We start from the raw sequence: 16388 nt of genomic DNA, 5'->3' as shown, positions 1-16388 counted from the left end.
TAAATAAACATAGCGTCGAGAACTTTACCGTCAATTTGGCTATTGGCGAAAGCGTAGTGGAACCATTCCTGTAGGGTTTTGAACTGGGGCGGGAACACCACGGTCCTCGTCATCTTGCACACCGTCGCCATCGACAAGTGCCTCAACGAATGCAACCCCAAACTGCAGATCAGAGTCTGCACCACGTGAACGTCCTGCGCGGGTCTTCCATCTGCTAACCGAATCGATCCCATCGAGCCCTTCCAGACAATCGACGCTGACACTTACCACTAGTGGACGGTATCTCTTGACCTTCCGTGTTAAACGTGATGCACGGCTCCCTCAAGCTAAACAGGGCCCAGCTCTTGCTTTTGAAATTGATACCGTGGAAACAGGCCAACGAGACGTTGTTGCCGCTCAATTCCATCGAACCGCCCAACACGGTTCCCGACGCTGGCAGGGGTACGTGCATCGTGCTCAGCTGTAGACCGGCCACTTGGGCGAGCACCTTCTGCCAGTGACGGTGGTGGCGAGCGTCGGGGGGCGGTCCTTGGGTTTGAGTGGCTTGCGCGGCCGCTGCCGACTCGCGACCTTCAAAATTGAATATAATAATAATAATGAACAGTATATGAATGAGTATTTCCTACCCTTTGGTATCTCTGACCAAGAAAATTTTTAAAATAAGAAAGAGCATACCTTTTATCCCGAAGAATTCCAATTTAGCTAGGAGAAGGAAATGACCCAAGGCTTTGCTATAGTCCAAGAATATGAGATAAGCAAGCAAGGCAGAAGTAGTACTGTGAAGGGGTCGAAAACCAGATTGAGAGGATTTTGTTATCGCATAGGAACTGACGAAGTTGTTAAGCCGCAATTTTCTCAATAATCTTCGTCGGCAGACACTTGTTAACAAGGAAAGTGATATAGTGATATATATATATATATATATATATATATATATATATATATATATATATATATATATATATATATATATATATATATATATATATACTAAATATAGAGTAGTCAAAAAAACAATTTTTATATTAACAAACAACAAACAAACAAACTCCGGATCAACACCACCAAAAGAAATAAAAGCGACGTTAAAACTATCAGGTTGGCCAAAATTGTTTTCGAACATTAAAGTAGGATTAATATGCGCTCGAAGTCTCTTGAAAGTACGCCAAAAATTTTTAGGATCAGTATTAAATGAACTTGGCTAATATGCCCTTTTCTCGGCTCTCACACAGGAGTTCACAAAATGTCGTAATTCTCTATACTCATTTAAAGCAATATCTGACTTAAGACGTTTGTATCTTAAACGTGACCTATTTTTAAGTTTTAATAAAAGTTTAAGGTTTTTCGTAAGCGATATTCTATTCTATATTCCATATATCACATAGTTGAAAGAATCTAGTTAATGAATCTGGACCCAGCCTAATCGATATTTTGTTCAGTCCAAATCAGATAAAAACAACAGGACGACTCAGCCGGGCATCCCACTGTCATACTCGCAATGAAAAATCTTAAGATGGTGACTTGATTGGATGAACATACACACGTAAACATAAATAAACATATGCTGGTTCTATATCTATAGCTCTAAAAAAAAATTAACGTCGTCCGTAATTTCTCACTCTACACTTACAACACATTGCACGATAAACATTCTAACAAATGAACATTCAAAGGCCACAATAGCATTAAATAAAAATACGGGATACACTTTATTATAAGAATAAGAAACATTAACCCACACTTGTCCTAGTTACATATGTCTCGGAACAATTAGTTCTGATGTCTAACGAATAAAATTAAACGATCGTTGCCTGCAGTTTTAAATACATATAATTTTACTAATTTTTAATTCATAATTCTTAACTTATAACAACAGGGCCTTAATACGCGTAATTAGGCTACTATCAAGACTGCCAGTGGAGTAGTACAGATTAATTTTATCATCAATAAGAAAAGTTTGCAAATAAGAGTGAGAGTTTGTGAAGACACAACTAATAGAAGTTATTTGTTACGGAAACTATTAATGAATTGAATTTTTGGTAGCGAGTGTAGGGAAAATCACGACCAATCGAGATTTTTTTGGGCTTGAAAAACAGTGAATGACCAGGTGGTCAAAGATTTTGTCAACGAAGTTTCGCGGTTCTGCTGAGACATTCTATTTTGTAATTTCGATCAATTAAACCAAGTTAAACAAATGGTGTTTAAATTTGTTGCGTGGTGATGGATTAGACTATTTGCGGCATTCAAAGTTTCACGAAAAACTGGCACAGAGTCTATCTCCAAATCCTATCTCTGTCGGTTATAGAGAAACCCTGTGATTACAAGCAATTTGGGACAAAGTATACAGTGTGTGTGTTTTACTGCGATTCTCCCTAAAAGGTACTATTTACAGAAACGTCATAGCTATTTAAGAGTTTTACATACAGTGTGATTTTGAAAATTTTGGGATTTTACACGCCCTATGTCCGTTAAGCGTTAACATCTGCACTAGGGATTTTTTGTATAGTCACTGACAAATTTTCTTTGTGCGTTTTTGAAAAAAAAATTATTAATTTAATTAGGCTTGCGATGGAGTAAGATCACGTCAAGTGGACCCCCCATTTACCACTTGATCATAAAAATTTTATCTATATATATTCTTATGATGGAAAATGGGTCCCCCAAACGATTTTTTAAAATTTTGATTTTAACAACTTTTTTTTTATAATGAAAATTTTAAGCACTTTTAATTAAAAAATGGATTAAAAGAGATAAATGTATGAAATTTTCAGCATCCATGGTCAAATATCTATACTTTAAGAATATATTAACCACTTAAAATTATTTGTTTATTTTCGTATTATCAACTAACTTTTAAGTTAGTTAAGAAATCAGTTAAATTTTCATTTGTTAAGTTAAAAGTTAGTTAACAATACGAAAATAAACAAATAATTTAAGTGGTTAATATAATCTTAAAGCATAGACATTTGACCATGGATGCTGAAAACTTCATACATTTATCTCTTACTGTTGATTTTGAATCCATTTTTTAACTAAAATTGCTTAAAATTTTCATTATAAAAAAAAATGTTAAAATCAAAATTTTAAAAAATAGTTTGAGGGATCAATTTTCCATCATAAGTACTTATAAAAAATATACATAGATTAATTTTTTATGATCAAGCGGTAAATGGGGGGGTCCACTTACTCGATGGGCTTATTATATTATTTTTGAAAATGTTATGCTTTTATAAAAAAGTACCTATATGTAATTGTTAATTAGTAATATCTAACTATCAATTGTTTATTATTGTTATTCTCATAACATTACGCATAAATTTGAAGAAAATTGTTATTTATTATAATATATTATCTACAGCACTGCATTCTGAGGAAGAAAAAAAGAGAACGTTATCTTGGAGATACAGATTAAAGGCTAAAGTGGACAAAATAGAACACCCTGTAAAGACCAGACAAGAAAAAATGAAAGGCCCCTACGAGCCCGCTGCCGGTGTGCGTCAAACCCACATCTGCCTACTCACTTTTCTGCGTGGGCATCCTCGCTGGCCGGGATCCAGAAAAGCCGCTGAACGCCCTCTTGCTGCTATTGAACTGCTGAGAAAAGAACTCGTCTAGTTTGTTGAACATCTTCAGTAAGTCGGCCGTGGTCGACTTCGAAATCATCATCTGGAGCTGGTCCCAATTCAGTTCGCCGCGCACGAAAATACTAGCCGGCCTGCGCGCGCACAGTTAGAGTTTAGGTTGGCAACGCTGTACCTTTCGACACTTTACCTTTTGGTCGGTAGCGAGTCTCTCGCCGCGGGCCTGTTGATCTGCCACAAGTCCCTCAGCGTCACTTTCAAATCGCTCACGCGGCACATCAACACCGACGTCGCCATGTAATCTAACCTCAACTCGAGCGCCCTCAGCCTCAGACCGACGGTGTGGTGCGGCTCCACTTCCGGCTCCTCCCTGATATGAACTAGACGAAAACGTTTTAATTACTCTATTGGTGTATTGCACCTCTTTGGAACTTACCGTAGGTGTCTATGTTAGCGATTTCTATGTTGCCTCCCACAATGCCGCCCTTGGCGTCCAGACTGGAGCCGCCCAGACCGAACGCTATGTAGAGGTTCTTGTGACCCGTCGAGCCTATACTGAGGCGTCCGTCGCTGCGGAAATCTTTAGTCATCCACCTAGAAAATATAATTATAGTCTCCACTTTGCAACAAACCGACTCAAAATGATCGATAACTAAATTCAATACCACATCATTGCTTAATCAATTTGCTCAATTTTCCGAGCGGTATCTCCATTAGTTCTATATGTTCAAAATGTCAACGAACTATCAAAAATGCTAAAAAAAACATAATATCAGAGACAGCTGTGGTTTCGAACACATCGGAAAAACAAGGAAAAAAATGTTAAAATACCACCAGAGATAATAAAGACATCAGCGGTTTCCAAACATCATCATCAGGAGACTGCTTGCATCTAGCACTTTGTTATATCCAACAAAAATTGAAGACTGGATCGTAATCATCAATCATATAAACCGCAATACAAGTTTTTTCTCTCGTACATTTGGGATTCGTTCATAAGTAAATCAATTATTAGGGTTTTGGTTAAATTTACCAAGGTTCAACATTGTACTGAGAAAAATAAGCGTTAGCATTTTCTGTAAACATACATTGTAAGTGTTGTTTTTTTTTTTTAATAAAATATCATAGACTGACGAATTCAATTTTACCATACCAATAGAAAAAAACTTACACCAGTGGCATGTGTTAAAAGTTTTAAACTATTTAATCTATTTAAGAATGTTAAATAACGGAATTAATGAATTATTGCAAAATATATGGTAAAGTCTGTTCATAGATAAATTCGTGTCAGTTAAAGAAAAGACCCAGGCAAGATGTAAGAATGAAATATAGCCGAACAGGTCCGTACTTTGCTTAGAATTTAATTATATGTGGTTTTGTTAGGAAATATATTAAACAATATTTATTTATGTGTGTGTTTATGTTTAAATCGAAAATAAAATTACAAATTATGTTATTACCTACTTAAATTACTTGAAATTATTCACATAATAATTTTTCTATATATATAACAGAATTTGGCCAACTTTGTGGAGGGATGTTAAAAACTTCGGTTTCTATAAGTTTGAGGCATTGGCAGGTTTCAGTTGGTGCCAAACAGGTTCAATAGGATTCAATATACAGTGGTAAGGTATCACAGACGTATTCCTTTTGTAGGTTCAATTAATTGCTTTTTGTTATAATCTTCGTGAAATAAATGTCGTTATTATACATGTAGTTTTGGATTGTTGCTTTTGTCACATGAGAAACGGGTTTTAGTCAACTATCTACTGTGATAACTTGCACTGTCCATTACAATGAAGCTATTAGGAGGCATGTTTGGAACTAGTTTGTTTTTAAATCAGCGGTGGTGTCTTCATGGTAACCCAGAGAAGAATCTTTAATATTTTTCGCAGACTGAGAAAGTCCATTTGGAATCCAACCATCTTTAGAGCCAGCATGCAAAATAGTTATTCTTTTACCTCTTTTGGATGGCGCGTTTGTTTTACACTTATTAGTTGAGACAACTCAACCCTTTTCCGGGGTATCATAAGCGTCGAACCAGGTTTCATCCAAGTAAATAATTGGTCTTTGTTGTTCTCTGTAAATCCTGATTTTATCTAGATATTCAAGTCGCCATTTCCGAATTCTAAAAGATCCCATCAAAACTTGCCTTTCGTCAATTTTTTTAAATCTAAAACCCATGTGTTGAATACACATCCCTAAGGTAGTTCTGCCACATTTAACACCTTTTTCATCTTTTTCAAGTCTCCTTATTAAGATATTTAATGTAGGCACGCTTTGTTCTTCGTATAACTGGTAAATTTTACGCCGTATTATATCTTAATCACATTCATCCACACTCGAGAAAATATCAGCATCGCTTCTTTTTTTCCTCGCTGAAATGGGATTATTCACAATTTTCCATACAGTTGATGTTGGAATTTTCGTCAATGTGGCCGTTTCTTCTAAAGATGCTTGCTTGCTGGCACCACGTTCTATGAGAGTCAAATAAACATTGTCTATAACTTCCTTAGTCTCAATAGAATACATAGAATAATAGTACACATTTTGCATAATTCGCACACAGGCTGTATTACAATTACAATTACAAATAAAAATAACTGCTAAAGAAACTTAAACTAAGTAGTATACCAAACCAAAGAATATTAAACACAGGTAGGTATAAAATTATTTTCTATTACAGACCACATTTTTAACTGAATTTAAATTCCGAAACTTTAGGTAATAATCTTGTTGCATTGTATGCTAATGACCGCCTTTGGATAATCCCATTCAAAAGCAATTGGTCACTTTCTTATATCTATGAACAGACCTTAACAGGATGGAGCCTCTTTCAATAATGTTGCTCCAGTGACAGAACATTTAAATAATACTGATCCAATGAGCGATACGGCAATAGCCCAGGTGTTGTAGATACTTTTTGGTGGGAGTATTTAAAAAACAAAATATATTTTGGGCGGTATGACAATATAGATGACATTAGGAGTGAAGTAATGATGACTGACTGACTCACTGAAGCTTCCGATAAGTTAAAAAATATGTTTAAATAAAAAGGAAAACGGAGGACAATTTACTAACCCGATTAATCTCCATTTTAAATTTAAATAATTAAATTCCCATAAAACCTTCACAAACGTTTCGCCAATCATACCGTTGGCTTCCCCAGGGCGTAACTGAAACTAGTTTCAGTTTCAGTTAACAGGACGATTGACGAAACCGATGCAGGAGGAATCCAGAAGTTTTGTAAATACAATTTTTGGTATTAAACATTTTTTTTCCAAAATTCTAAATAAAAAAGGTTACCAACATAGTCTCCACCTTCAGGAGTGGATGTAATACTTACGCTACGTTGCCCATGACGTTGCCCATGTTCATGTGCACGTTCAGTTTCTTGAAATTGACGGCGAATAGTACCAAGGTCTCCCACGCGGTTAAGCTCTTGTGATCGGACGAGCTGAGCTGTTCGTCGTTGTTCGATTCCGAGCTGAATCCTCGGTCGACGTCTCTCAGCCTCGTGCGCCTGTGGTTGGAATGATCCGGATCGTTATTACGCGACCGGGCCGACCCCAACAGGGGCGTCGCGGACGATCTGTCGTGATTTCTGGACGTTCCTGGCGATGCACCGCTCGATGTGACGTCCTCGTCCTCGCTATACATTGCCGACATGCTCAGATCCCCGAGGAACATACGACGGACAATGGACCGCCTGTACCACGCCTTCGGAAACGCCAGTATCTCCGTCAGACGTCGCATGTCGTATTTAAATGACGCGGAACCGATATCGATGATAGCTATGTAGACGAGGATAGCCAATATACAGGTAGATATTAAAATCACTGCGGTCTATACGAGACTAACACTAATATATTTTAGATAAGTAGATACATAGATCGATTTTATTTAAATTTTAACTATTTAAAACTCCAAAATGTGACAGGTATGAGAGGTACATTATTATCTCGTAGAAGAAAGATAAAATATCTATTTAGAAGGTGGCCAATATAACGTAACCCTATACCTTATCTCAGAATATACAGAGTGTACGAAAAAATCTTAAATATAAAAGTCATCTGGTTTGAAACGAAGTTTTATTCTATTATAATTTTGCATATACAGGGCACTCAGTATTGCTTGGGTAAACACAACTTCTTTTTTTTTAATTGAACATTCTGTATATTATTACATTTTTGGATTCTACTCAAGTTTCTAGGAAAATTTCGTATATAATGTTCTATACGAAAGAAACAAAGTAGAATAACATTTTTTAAAATTATTTTTCAATATAATAATCCCCCTTAACTTCCAGACACTTATTACATCTCTTTAATAACAACTCAAAAAGTGCTAACCCTTCTTTTGTCAAAAATTTTATGACTGCTCTGTCTTGTTTAAAATGCTTTCAATAAAATAAATTATAATATTTAGGTTAAATAATTTTTGATAATTTTGAAATAATAACTGGCAGCCTCGTACATTTCTTTGGAATATTTTTTAAATGCTGTCATAGCCAACTAAGAATAGATATAACAAAGCTTCAAACCCGCAGCAAAATCGTCATAAGAATATTAATTTTTTCAATCTTTCAAAAACTAAACATTTTCAGCATAGACAATCTTATACACACTTACCTTTATTATTAATGGTAAATAAGATAAAATTATGAAATTTGGGGGTTTCCATTAAAAAAAAATAAAAGATTTTTGGGAGTTTTCTAAATTTCGTGTTTAATCTAAGTTTTTGAACACTCTGTATTATTAGGTATCAAAATATTATAAAAATCCTATTAAAACAGATTCTTGCCATCAAGGTATTAAACCGAAATTAAATATATATATATATATATATATATATATATATATATATATATATATATATATATATATATATATATATATATATATATATATATATATATATATATATATACATATATAACGCTAAACAACCAGTAGCATAATAAAATAAATAAGCACAAAATAAAAAAGCTTCAAATTTCGTAACAATGCTTTCCTTTTACATTTCTTCTGTTTAGTTGATTAATAATATTTAATGTTTAGCATGTTTTGGCTTTAACACTCCATCTTTTAGTGCTACTCGTTTCAAGTTTAATCCGTTTTTGATTTAAAAAAAATATATATATTTAATAAGTAGGTTAGTTCTATTTCTTAACAGCACACACTCTCTAGGTTCTTTAGATCATTTAGTAGTTCAGTTGAAAAACAAATGTTTTGTTTTTCAGCATTAAACTTAATTTTCTTAAGAGAAAAGCTTGGCTAGTTAGTTTTAGTATATTTTTTATTTATTTATTTGTTCTCACTTCCAGAACATTCACATGTCTGAATCCTTTCTCCACTGTTTTACCGATATTTTATAATATAATGGAGTTGACTTACTTGAAAACCTGATGACGGCTCGGCTCTGATCGGCACCCTTGACGCCTTTGGTCGTCTCCTGTTTGAAATTCAACATTCTCGAACGCGAGAGGTGAAACTTGACGAACTCGACGTTGATCGATAACGAATCTTTGCGCTCGCTGTCGGACAGTGGCGACCACTGGGCTTCTTTAAGGGCGGACTTTTTGCCGCCATACGGATGGAAAATGTACACGGAAAAGTCCGATAGGCAACCGGTCACGCTTAAACCGCCGACTGCGGTTGCGGCAGTGTTTGGTGCCCCATCACCAAATTCACTAAACAAATAATTTAAACTATTTAGATACTATATCCACTATATAAGCTACTAATAATTTATACATGTCGGTTGATAGATTCATAAGCCTATCTTCATTTATGCAAAAGTTCCAAAATGAGTGTCAATCCTTTTTAAAAATAGGCTGCTCTCAAAGACAATACAAAACAAGGAGTGATCACTTTTCTAGACATAGAAGGGGTCCTCAATCACGTCTCTATTATGAGAGCGCTAGAAACAGTCCAAACTATCTTTGCTTTGGGTCGTATTCCTTAAGGTTTCTACTAGGATAAGAAGTGTTACTACTCTCCTCCTCTCTTCTTCCTCTAAAGACCAGCCAAGAGGTTGTGAATATCGTGGAATTCTGGTGAAAAAAATTTCTATCTTCACCTCCAATCAAGACGCATTAAAAACTATGCAATTCAGCAAAATAACATCCCAATGTGTTTTGGATTGTCATACTGCGTTAAACAGGTCAAAATAAAGTGACGCTGTTATGGGTATCAAAAAAAAAATCTTGTGGGGTGGCTAAATCCATTTGAAAATCGTCAATATGTAAAGAAAATCCCATTTAAAACAGGCCGTGACAGTGGTACTCACATAAGGACGGGCTACAGCCGACTTAAGATGCATCCAAGCCTAGTAGAAATGAAAAAAAAAAACACTAAATGCAGATTCTACCAACAAGAGAGGGAACGCACCCACTATGCCAAAGGAAACGGCCAGACTAGGCAAAACTAAGCACACCAATGTTATATAAAAATGATGGCGACTTACAATCAACGTCAACAATCTAAAAAATCTAACAGCTATGACGAAAACGACTATATACTTTGAAAATTCCTCGAGTTCCTTTAGAAAATCGGGTCACATTCCGAACAACATTAAAACAAAGTCTTTAGGTACTCTTTTGCTGGATTTCTCGTATGGAATTGACTCATACTAAGTGCACCTGCAAAGTTATTGATAAGAACGTTTACATATGAGACGCCCTCTCTATGCGCTTGTCCAAATTAAAAACGGTTCCCATTGCAATAAAAAAATTGTCACTTTAATAAACCCTGGTAACTAACCTGGAGAAAAGTTCATCCTCGGCCCTTTTTGAACTGAACACTATATCGAGCGACGGCAGCTGGAGGAGGCACTCGACCCTAGACACCGGCAGGCAGCTGAACCTGAAAGTACTCGGTTGCATGTGGAAATAAACTATGACGTCCACCGGGAAGCTAGCGTAGACGTAGTTCCCGTAGTTGATGTCTTGGTCCGACGATAGCAACGACGTGTCCGTCGTGTTAATGGTCTTCATCGGTATCGGTTCCAACGTCTGTTCGAGAAACTCCAAAATGTGCGGACTAATGATGGTCTCCTCCGGCACGCTTTGCAATGTCATCCACGCGAACAGGGATGCGCGCTTAATGCCCTGTTTCTTTGACGTTCCGAAAGAGGCGTTCCCGCCGGTAAACGTGCGAAATGAATCTTCGTCTGGTGGAGTGTAGCTACCGAACTGAAAATTGTCCAGGCTACAGGTGGGGCTGTGGCCGTAGTTCGGGTTGGTTATGCCGTGCATCGACGAGGAACTGCGCAAAATGTCGGAATTGAGGCTGTGCGACTTGAAATCCTGGCCGTCCTGCCTCTTGAATGCTAAATCGATGCGATTTTGTTCGGAACCGTTGAACGGCGTCTTCATAGTCGACTGGAACGCCTTATCGAAGTGGTCGGGCGCCGCGTCCTCCATTATGACCTTCATCGAGAAAACAAAAGTGTTCGAAAACCATCAGGCAACTTAGAAGTGAATTATCACCTTCGACTGGTACTGCAGTTTTACGTCCATCCCTGGTATATGGAAAATGGTGAGGTCGACTAGCGCGCCGTGAGGCGTGGTCCTCAATTTTGACGAGCTCGATTGAGAGGTCAATTTTTCTTTGTTTTTACGCACCGGGTCGGGACTCGACGAGCTGGAATACTCTAGGAGGCCCGCGGCGGAACAACTGCGGTCCTTCCTCATTCGACTACTAATCGGGTGGGGTGGGCGTGGCAAAAACGATCACGTTAGAAAATTTACACCACAAAAGACGAAGTCAAATACGATAAACATCATTTTTATTAGTCAAATTTAGATACCACACCCACACGCACACTTGTTGCTCATAAATTCTCTCTCCCTTAATTCTACTTTGCTTCGATGACCTTTCGCGCAGTTTCATCTCAGTTTATGGCGTTGTTACAATCTCCGTCTAGACTACTTACATTTTTAAGTCTTCTTGAACTTGGTCCTTGGTGTGCAACACGCATTTGCCGCTATTTATGAACACTTTCACGTCGAGCTCCAAGTCGACGTTTGGCTCTTGACATTTCTGCGTCATCGTCGACTGAGACAAATTACCAGCGTTCGACTGCAGCGGACTAGGCACGAAACCTTGATCCATATCCAAGCTGTCCAATATTAATGACCTAGAACCGCGTCCCGAGATTAAACTACGCCCCTAACGTCGTCTTTTTTCAAACACACACCCTTCGACCGACTCGTAAGAAGCGGGCAACTTTTTCCTCAAAGTCACCTTCTCGCCGTCTATATCGAGCTGGTCCACCCAATCGCCCAAATGCGTTTCCGGCAAACTTATTTCGGAGCTGGCGCTCGGAAGCGATTTTTGCCTGGTCAAAAGAAACCTTTCAAGCGTATATTCGTTAAAAGCCCGCCCCTTCGATACCTGTACATGGTCTGGGTGTCGCTAAAGGTCACCCTCGGTCCCGCGTCGACAGTTTTCACCCTCAACGACGCCGACCTCGACGGACCCGACCTCGGTGAGCTGTCGTAGCTGCCCGTGTTGGTGTCTATTTTCGCGCTACCCGGACTACCTTGGTCTTCTGGCATCGGACTGGGCGCGACGAACGATTTAGACCTGAACGTGCTGTTTTTCGATCCCAAACCAAACTTGCCCTTGATCGAAGATGCCCGCATACTTTGCCGTCTCAGTTTCTGGATCATATCCCTAAGGAAACGTTTCGAATTGCGTCTCCCACACTTTTATATCGACGATATCGCACACCTTCTAAAATCCTTGTAGACCATCGTTTCGAGCTCGTGCAGCCTCTTCATCTCCAGCTCGATGGTGCCGTGCGAAGCGCCCAACGACCTCAGGTCGTTTATGATCTTCGCTTGCTCGTTCATTTCCTTCTCGATCAGCTTCGAACGACTTTTGTTGTCCAGCGACGGATCGAACATGAAAGACGGTAAGATGCTCTCTTGGGAGGCTCGGGTGCCGTCGGTGTGCTCGTTCTCGTCGCTGTCATAATCGAACGGGATGCCCGTCTCCTCCGCCCCCGTTAACATGGTCAACGTGTGACCCAGGGCCGATAGTTGCTTGCCGACGTTAGTGTCCAAGTGGATATCGACCCCTTCCATTTGCCACTGTACGTTTAATAACCATTTCGCGTTTTCTGTAAAAAACATAGATATTTAATGACACCTCCGTGGAGAGGGCAATGGACGTGGTTACCGTTAGGTGGTTTGGCGGCTAACGTGCGACTGCAAACTTCGTATGTTCCTTCAGTGACGACGCACAAGTTCATTATCGACGTATCCGTCATGTCCGGTTTCCAATCGTCAAGGGAGTTCTCGAAATCTTCCGCAAATCGAAGACACAGATTTGAGAACTTCCCTTTACTGACCAGCGAGCCTGAACTACACGCTGAAATCATATTGATATAATATATGATCATACAGATCTAGTAGGCTAATTTCCTAAGCGCAAAACGTTAAAACATTTACCCGAAATGCTGGTATTCTCCAAGGTTATCACCACCGCCCCGCGACACTCCTCGTACACGCTCCTCGCGTTCCAAGTGATAGGTAAGGGATTTAGCGGCAGGCATATGCCCATATCTTCGACGGTCAATTGCAGGAACAGCGTTCCAAGATGGGGGGCGCTCAGCTGACTCGTCAACTGGCCAAACTGAAACTTCTCCTCTTTCATCTCCTTGCTGAGGTTCGCCCTTTTCTCGTTCCAGTAGTCATACGCGTTTTTGTAATTCAACCATACCAAGATCGCTTTATCCACTGCCACCGGCTGAATATAGATAAGCGGCCGCTTTAGGGTGATTAGGACCACCTCCTTATCTTCGCCTTCGATGATTTCGTCCTAAAGTTAACCTAAATTGGGGGCGATTTTTTGCGTTTTTGACGTGTCCATACCTGAAAGGCATTCCTAAGACTTATCCTGGTATTGAAGAAGGCCACGTGTTGATATTCGGTGTCCGCCTCTTCGAAGACCGCGTTCCTAATGATCTGACCCAAGGAGAGGTTCAAGTCGACCTGAGCCTTGCCGAAAAGTCTAGCAGTCGCGTTGCTCTGAGCCGATCCAGACACGTTCTGCACCCTGTTGGATAGTTCTAGCACTACAGCTCCCGTTTCCAGCCTTACCGCCGAACTACCCGCTGTAGTAGCGGTTAATTGGATCCGTTGCATCTTAATCACTAATGAAAAGAGCAACTTGTTCAGCATTGACGGCTCCTCCGACTCCTCCAACCAAATCGGCACTGGTCTTTCGCCGCCGTAGACCTTCTGAACCACCTCGTTCACCTCTTTCATGAACACTTTCTGCACGAACACCAAGTGATTGAGCAAGTCGGTGGTAAGGCTGTGCTCAAATACGCCTATGTCCGCGTTCGCGTTCAGGTAGCCCCCCTGGCGGAATACCACGCCTTCAGGGCCTTTGGGCAGGTCGGTCCTCAAACTGGTCGCCATGCTTTCCGGGATATACTCGGCGGATACGTGGACTGCCGGCAATGAAATGCTCGCCTCGGAAGGCAAGTTCGCTTCCGCTTTTTCGTTCTGGTTATAACCCTGCCGACAAAAAGTATCGTGGTTAAAAAGAGTGAGTAAAATAATAACATCATACGTCATTAACCTGAGGCAATTTAGTGGTGAAACTTAACGAATGAAGCGGCAAATCAATGGTAAACTTGGCTTTGTTGCCGGTGAACCCCGTGCTGTTCACCTGGTCCATTTTGTACTGCGCTTGCAGACTAGGCAGCAACGCCGCTGTGATGCTTAAACTCTGAAAGTGACCGATCGATAGGGGGGGGGGGTGCCATCAACGTTCGTTTGAACTACTGACCTGTAGTATGACCGAAAACTGCATGACGAGTGGCTTCAATAGACCTTTCTCGCCGGTCGAGCTCTTCACGAACGTCGTTTCGACGGGGGGTATGTGTTTCGCTGGGTGGTTGGGCGAATTCTGCTGGTCGTCTTCCGCCTGAACGCCCCTGGACATCCTGCTTGAAGCCCTCTGCACCCTCAGCTCTTGCAAAGTGGAGCTTAGCTGCTTACTCCCTTGAACCATTACATCAATCACCAAACTATCGAGTAACCGCATCGGGTATACCTCTGGTGACCATTCCGTGCAAAGCCACGGGATGTTGAGGAATATCGATGTTTACCGCGCCGATGGTGAGCAAGCCGGAATTTTTATCTTTTTGACGTTTGGTGACTGACGAATACAGCGCCTGCGATTTTCCGATGGTGACCTTTACGACCGTTTGTAAACCGGGAGCCACGCCCTCGAGCAAAACGATCATCGTCCTGCCGATCTGACCGGTTAGGGAGCACTCGATCATCTGAGGGATCGACTTCTTCTTAACCTGCAAATCAAAAAGACTGACGAAATATTTTACGGAGACGGTAAACATAACCAACGGTTAGGCTCGAATGAAGACTCGTTATTTCCGCTTCCAACTTCAAACCGGAGAGGGTTGCTAGCAGTCGAGTCCTGTGGATCCTCGCTACCCCGAATACGACCAGTTTGGTGTGCTCCCTAGCGGCCGAGGAATTGCCATCTCTGTGGATGTACAAGGGAGGAGTACCATCGGCTTTGTCTATGTCCTCGCTAGACTTGATTTCGGTGAGAATATCGTACTTCCGGTTACCTTTGTAGTGCTCCGAGATGTCGTTGGTACCGATTGAAAACCTACAGACCAACGAGATTACAAAGATGCGACCGAGTGACACATGAGACGGACCTGTGTTTAATTGTCTTGGTATCCGGCATATTAGCGTAAAGTTCGAGCAGGTAGTACAGCGTTTTCCAGCACCTGCCGGTACTTTTATCCGAGGACACGGTGATCCGTTCGAAAGCCGACCCGGTGGGCGTGGACACGCTTATCGGCGTCCCACCTCCTTCGCTGAGGTTAACGTAACCTTTGACGTTTTTACCTGCGAAACAATAGTACCTCAGAATCGAACGGCAATCGTTCTCGTCCGTACCCGTCGATCTTAGCTTCTGCGCAAAACTCTGAGGTCTCGAGCGTAGACTCGGGCTCGGTGATATCATGGGCTTCGCTTGGGACGCGTACGAACCAGGATCGGACATTTTTAATGTCAACTGGTTGCCTATAGACACTGGCACGTCTTGCAGCAAGTCCGAATTCGACGAAATGTGCTTCGCGGGGACGTCGGCGCTTTTGGGACGTCTAATTTCCGCAGGGTGCTGTTCCCTGAGCTCGTTCTGAGTGTCTTTGACGTTCTGGTACATGTTGCTGATCTGGTGCAGCAGCCGCAGCAGCGGCATGTTCACCCGCTGGTGTATGTACCTCACTCCGATCGTGAAGTTTATTATCGTGCTGGTGTGGTTCTTCAGTTGGCCGCGAGATATGTACAGCACGTTCTTCGTACGCATCAAATCGTTTACCGCCATATCTGTCATGCGATCGATTTCGAGTTCGACGTTGACTTTCTCGCATACGAACGACGGCGATTCGCCGTTGGGATTCACCTCGATGACGAGGCCGCGTTTGCCCTTGTTCTTGCCTTTTTTCTTTTCCACTTTGCCGTGCTCAGAGACGACGATGTCGATACGCAAGGTCTCTAGGTTACCGACTAGGCAAAGATTGGAACCGAGAGCGTCCAACGTTGTCACTTCATTACCAGCATCTAAACAAATATAACAATCACCGCCAGGTTCCATTTGGCGACCCTATCGAAGGATTTACTTGAATCTGACATGGTGGTAAATTTGAGCTGTTGCGGCATCACTCCCAAAGCGGACAGCAACGGCTGAAACACCTGATTCGCGTCCAACAGCTTGACCGACTCTTGCACCGGATGGAAAGGTATCTAGA

General features: G+C 40.9%; 1 protein-coding gene across 1 annotated transcript in view; it reads right to left on the bottom strand.

Moving 5' to 3' along the window:
- Positions 1 to 16388, bottom strand: part of LOC132706778 (bridge-like lipid transfer protein family member 1) — a 41190-nt gene that overhangs the window by 3826 nt on the left and 20976 nt on the right. Inside the window, exons 37-59 of the mRNA XM_060678307.1 lie at positions 16260 to 16383; positions 15535 to 16200; positions 15291 to 15483; positions 14968 to 15238; positions 14657 to 14912; positions 14390 to 14604; positions 14180 to 14329; positions 13465 to 14115; positions 13042 to 13411; positions 12770 to 12961; positions 12320 to 12710; positions 11981 to 12262; positions 11784 to 11924; positions 11520 to 11723; positions 11074 to 11284; positions 10346 to 11013; positions 8978 to 9273; positions 6928 to 7375; positions 4018 to 4175; positions 3772 to 3961; positions 3522 to 3715; positions 268 to 570; positions 29 to 214 (exon numbers count right to left, since the gene is read on the bottom strand). Of these exons, the coding sequence (XP_060534290.1) occupies positions 29 to 214; positions 268 to 570; positions 3522 to 3715; positions 3772 to 3961; positions 4018 to 4175; positions 6928 to 7375; positions 8978 to 9273; positions 10346 to 11013; positions 11074 to 11284; positions 11520 to 11723; positions 11784 to 11924; positions 11981 to 12262; positions 12320 to 12710; positions 12770 to 12961; positions 13042 to 13411; positions 13465 to 14115; positions 14180 to 14329; positions 14390 to 14604; positions 14657 to 14912; positions 14968 to 15238; positions 15291 to 15483; positions 15535 to 16200; positions 16260 to 16383 (6760 nt within the window). The remainder of the gene's footprint in view (positions 1 to 28; positions 215 to 267; positions 571 to 3521; positions 3716 to 3771; positions 3962 to 4017; positions 4176 to 6927; positions 7376 to 8977; positions 9274 to 10345; positions 11014 to 11073; positions 11285 to 11519; positions 11724 to 11783; positions 11925 to 11980; positions 12263 to 12319; positions 12711 to 12769; positions 12962 to 13041; positions 13412 to 13464; positions 14116 to 14179; positions 14330 to 14389; positions 14605 to 14656; positions 14913 to 14967; positions 15239 to 15290; positions 15484 to 15534; positions 16201 to 16259; positions 16384 to 16388) is intronic.

The sequence above is a fragment of the Cylas formicarius genome, unplaced genomic scaffold (assembly GCF_029955315.1).
Source record: "Cylas formicarius isolate icCylForm1 unplaced genomic scaffold, icCylForm1.1 PGA_scaffold_8__14_contigs__length_24414737, whole genome shotgun sequence".
Classification (NCBI taxonomy): Eukaryota; Metazoa; Arthropoda; class Insecta; order Coleoptera; family Brentidae; genus Cylas; species Cylas formicarius.
The sequence above is the reverse complement of the archived record's forward strand: the minus strand, read 5'-3'. Positions and strand labels throughout refer to the sequence as shown.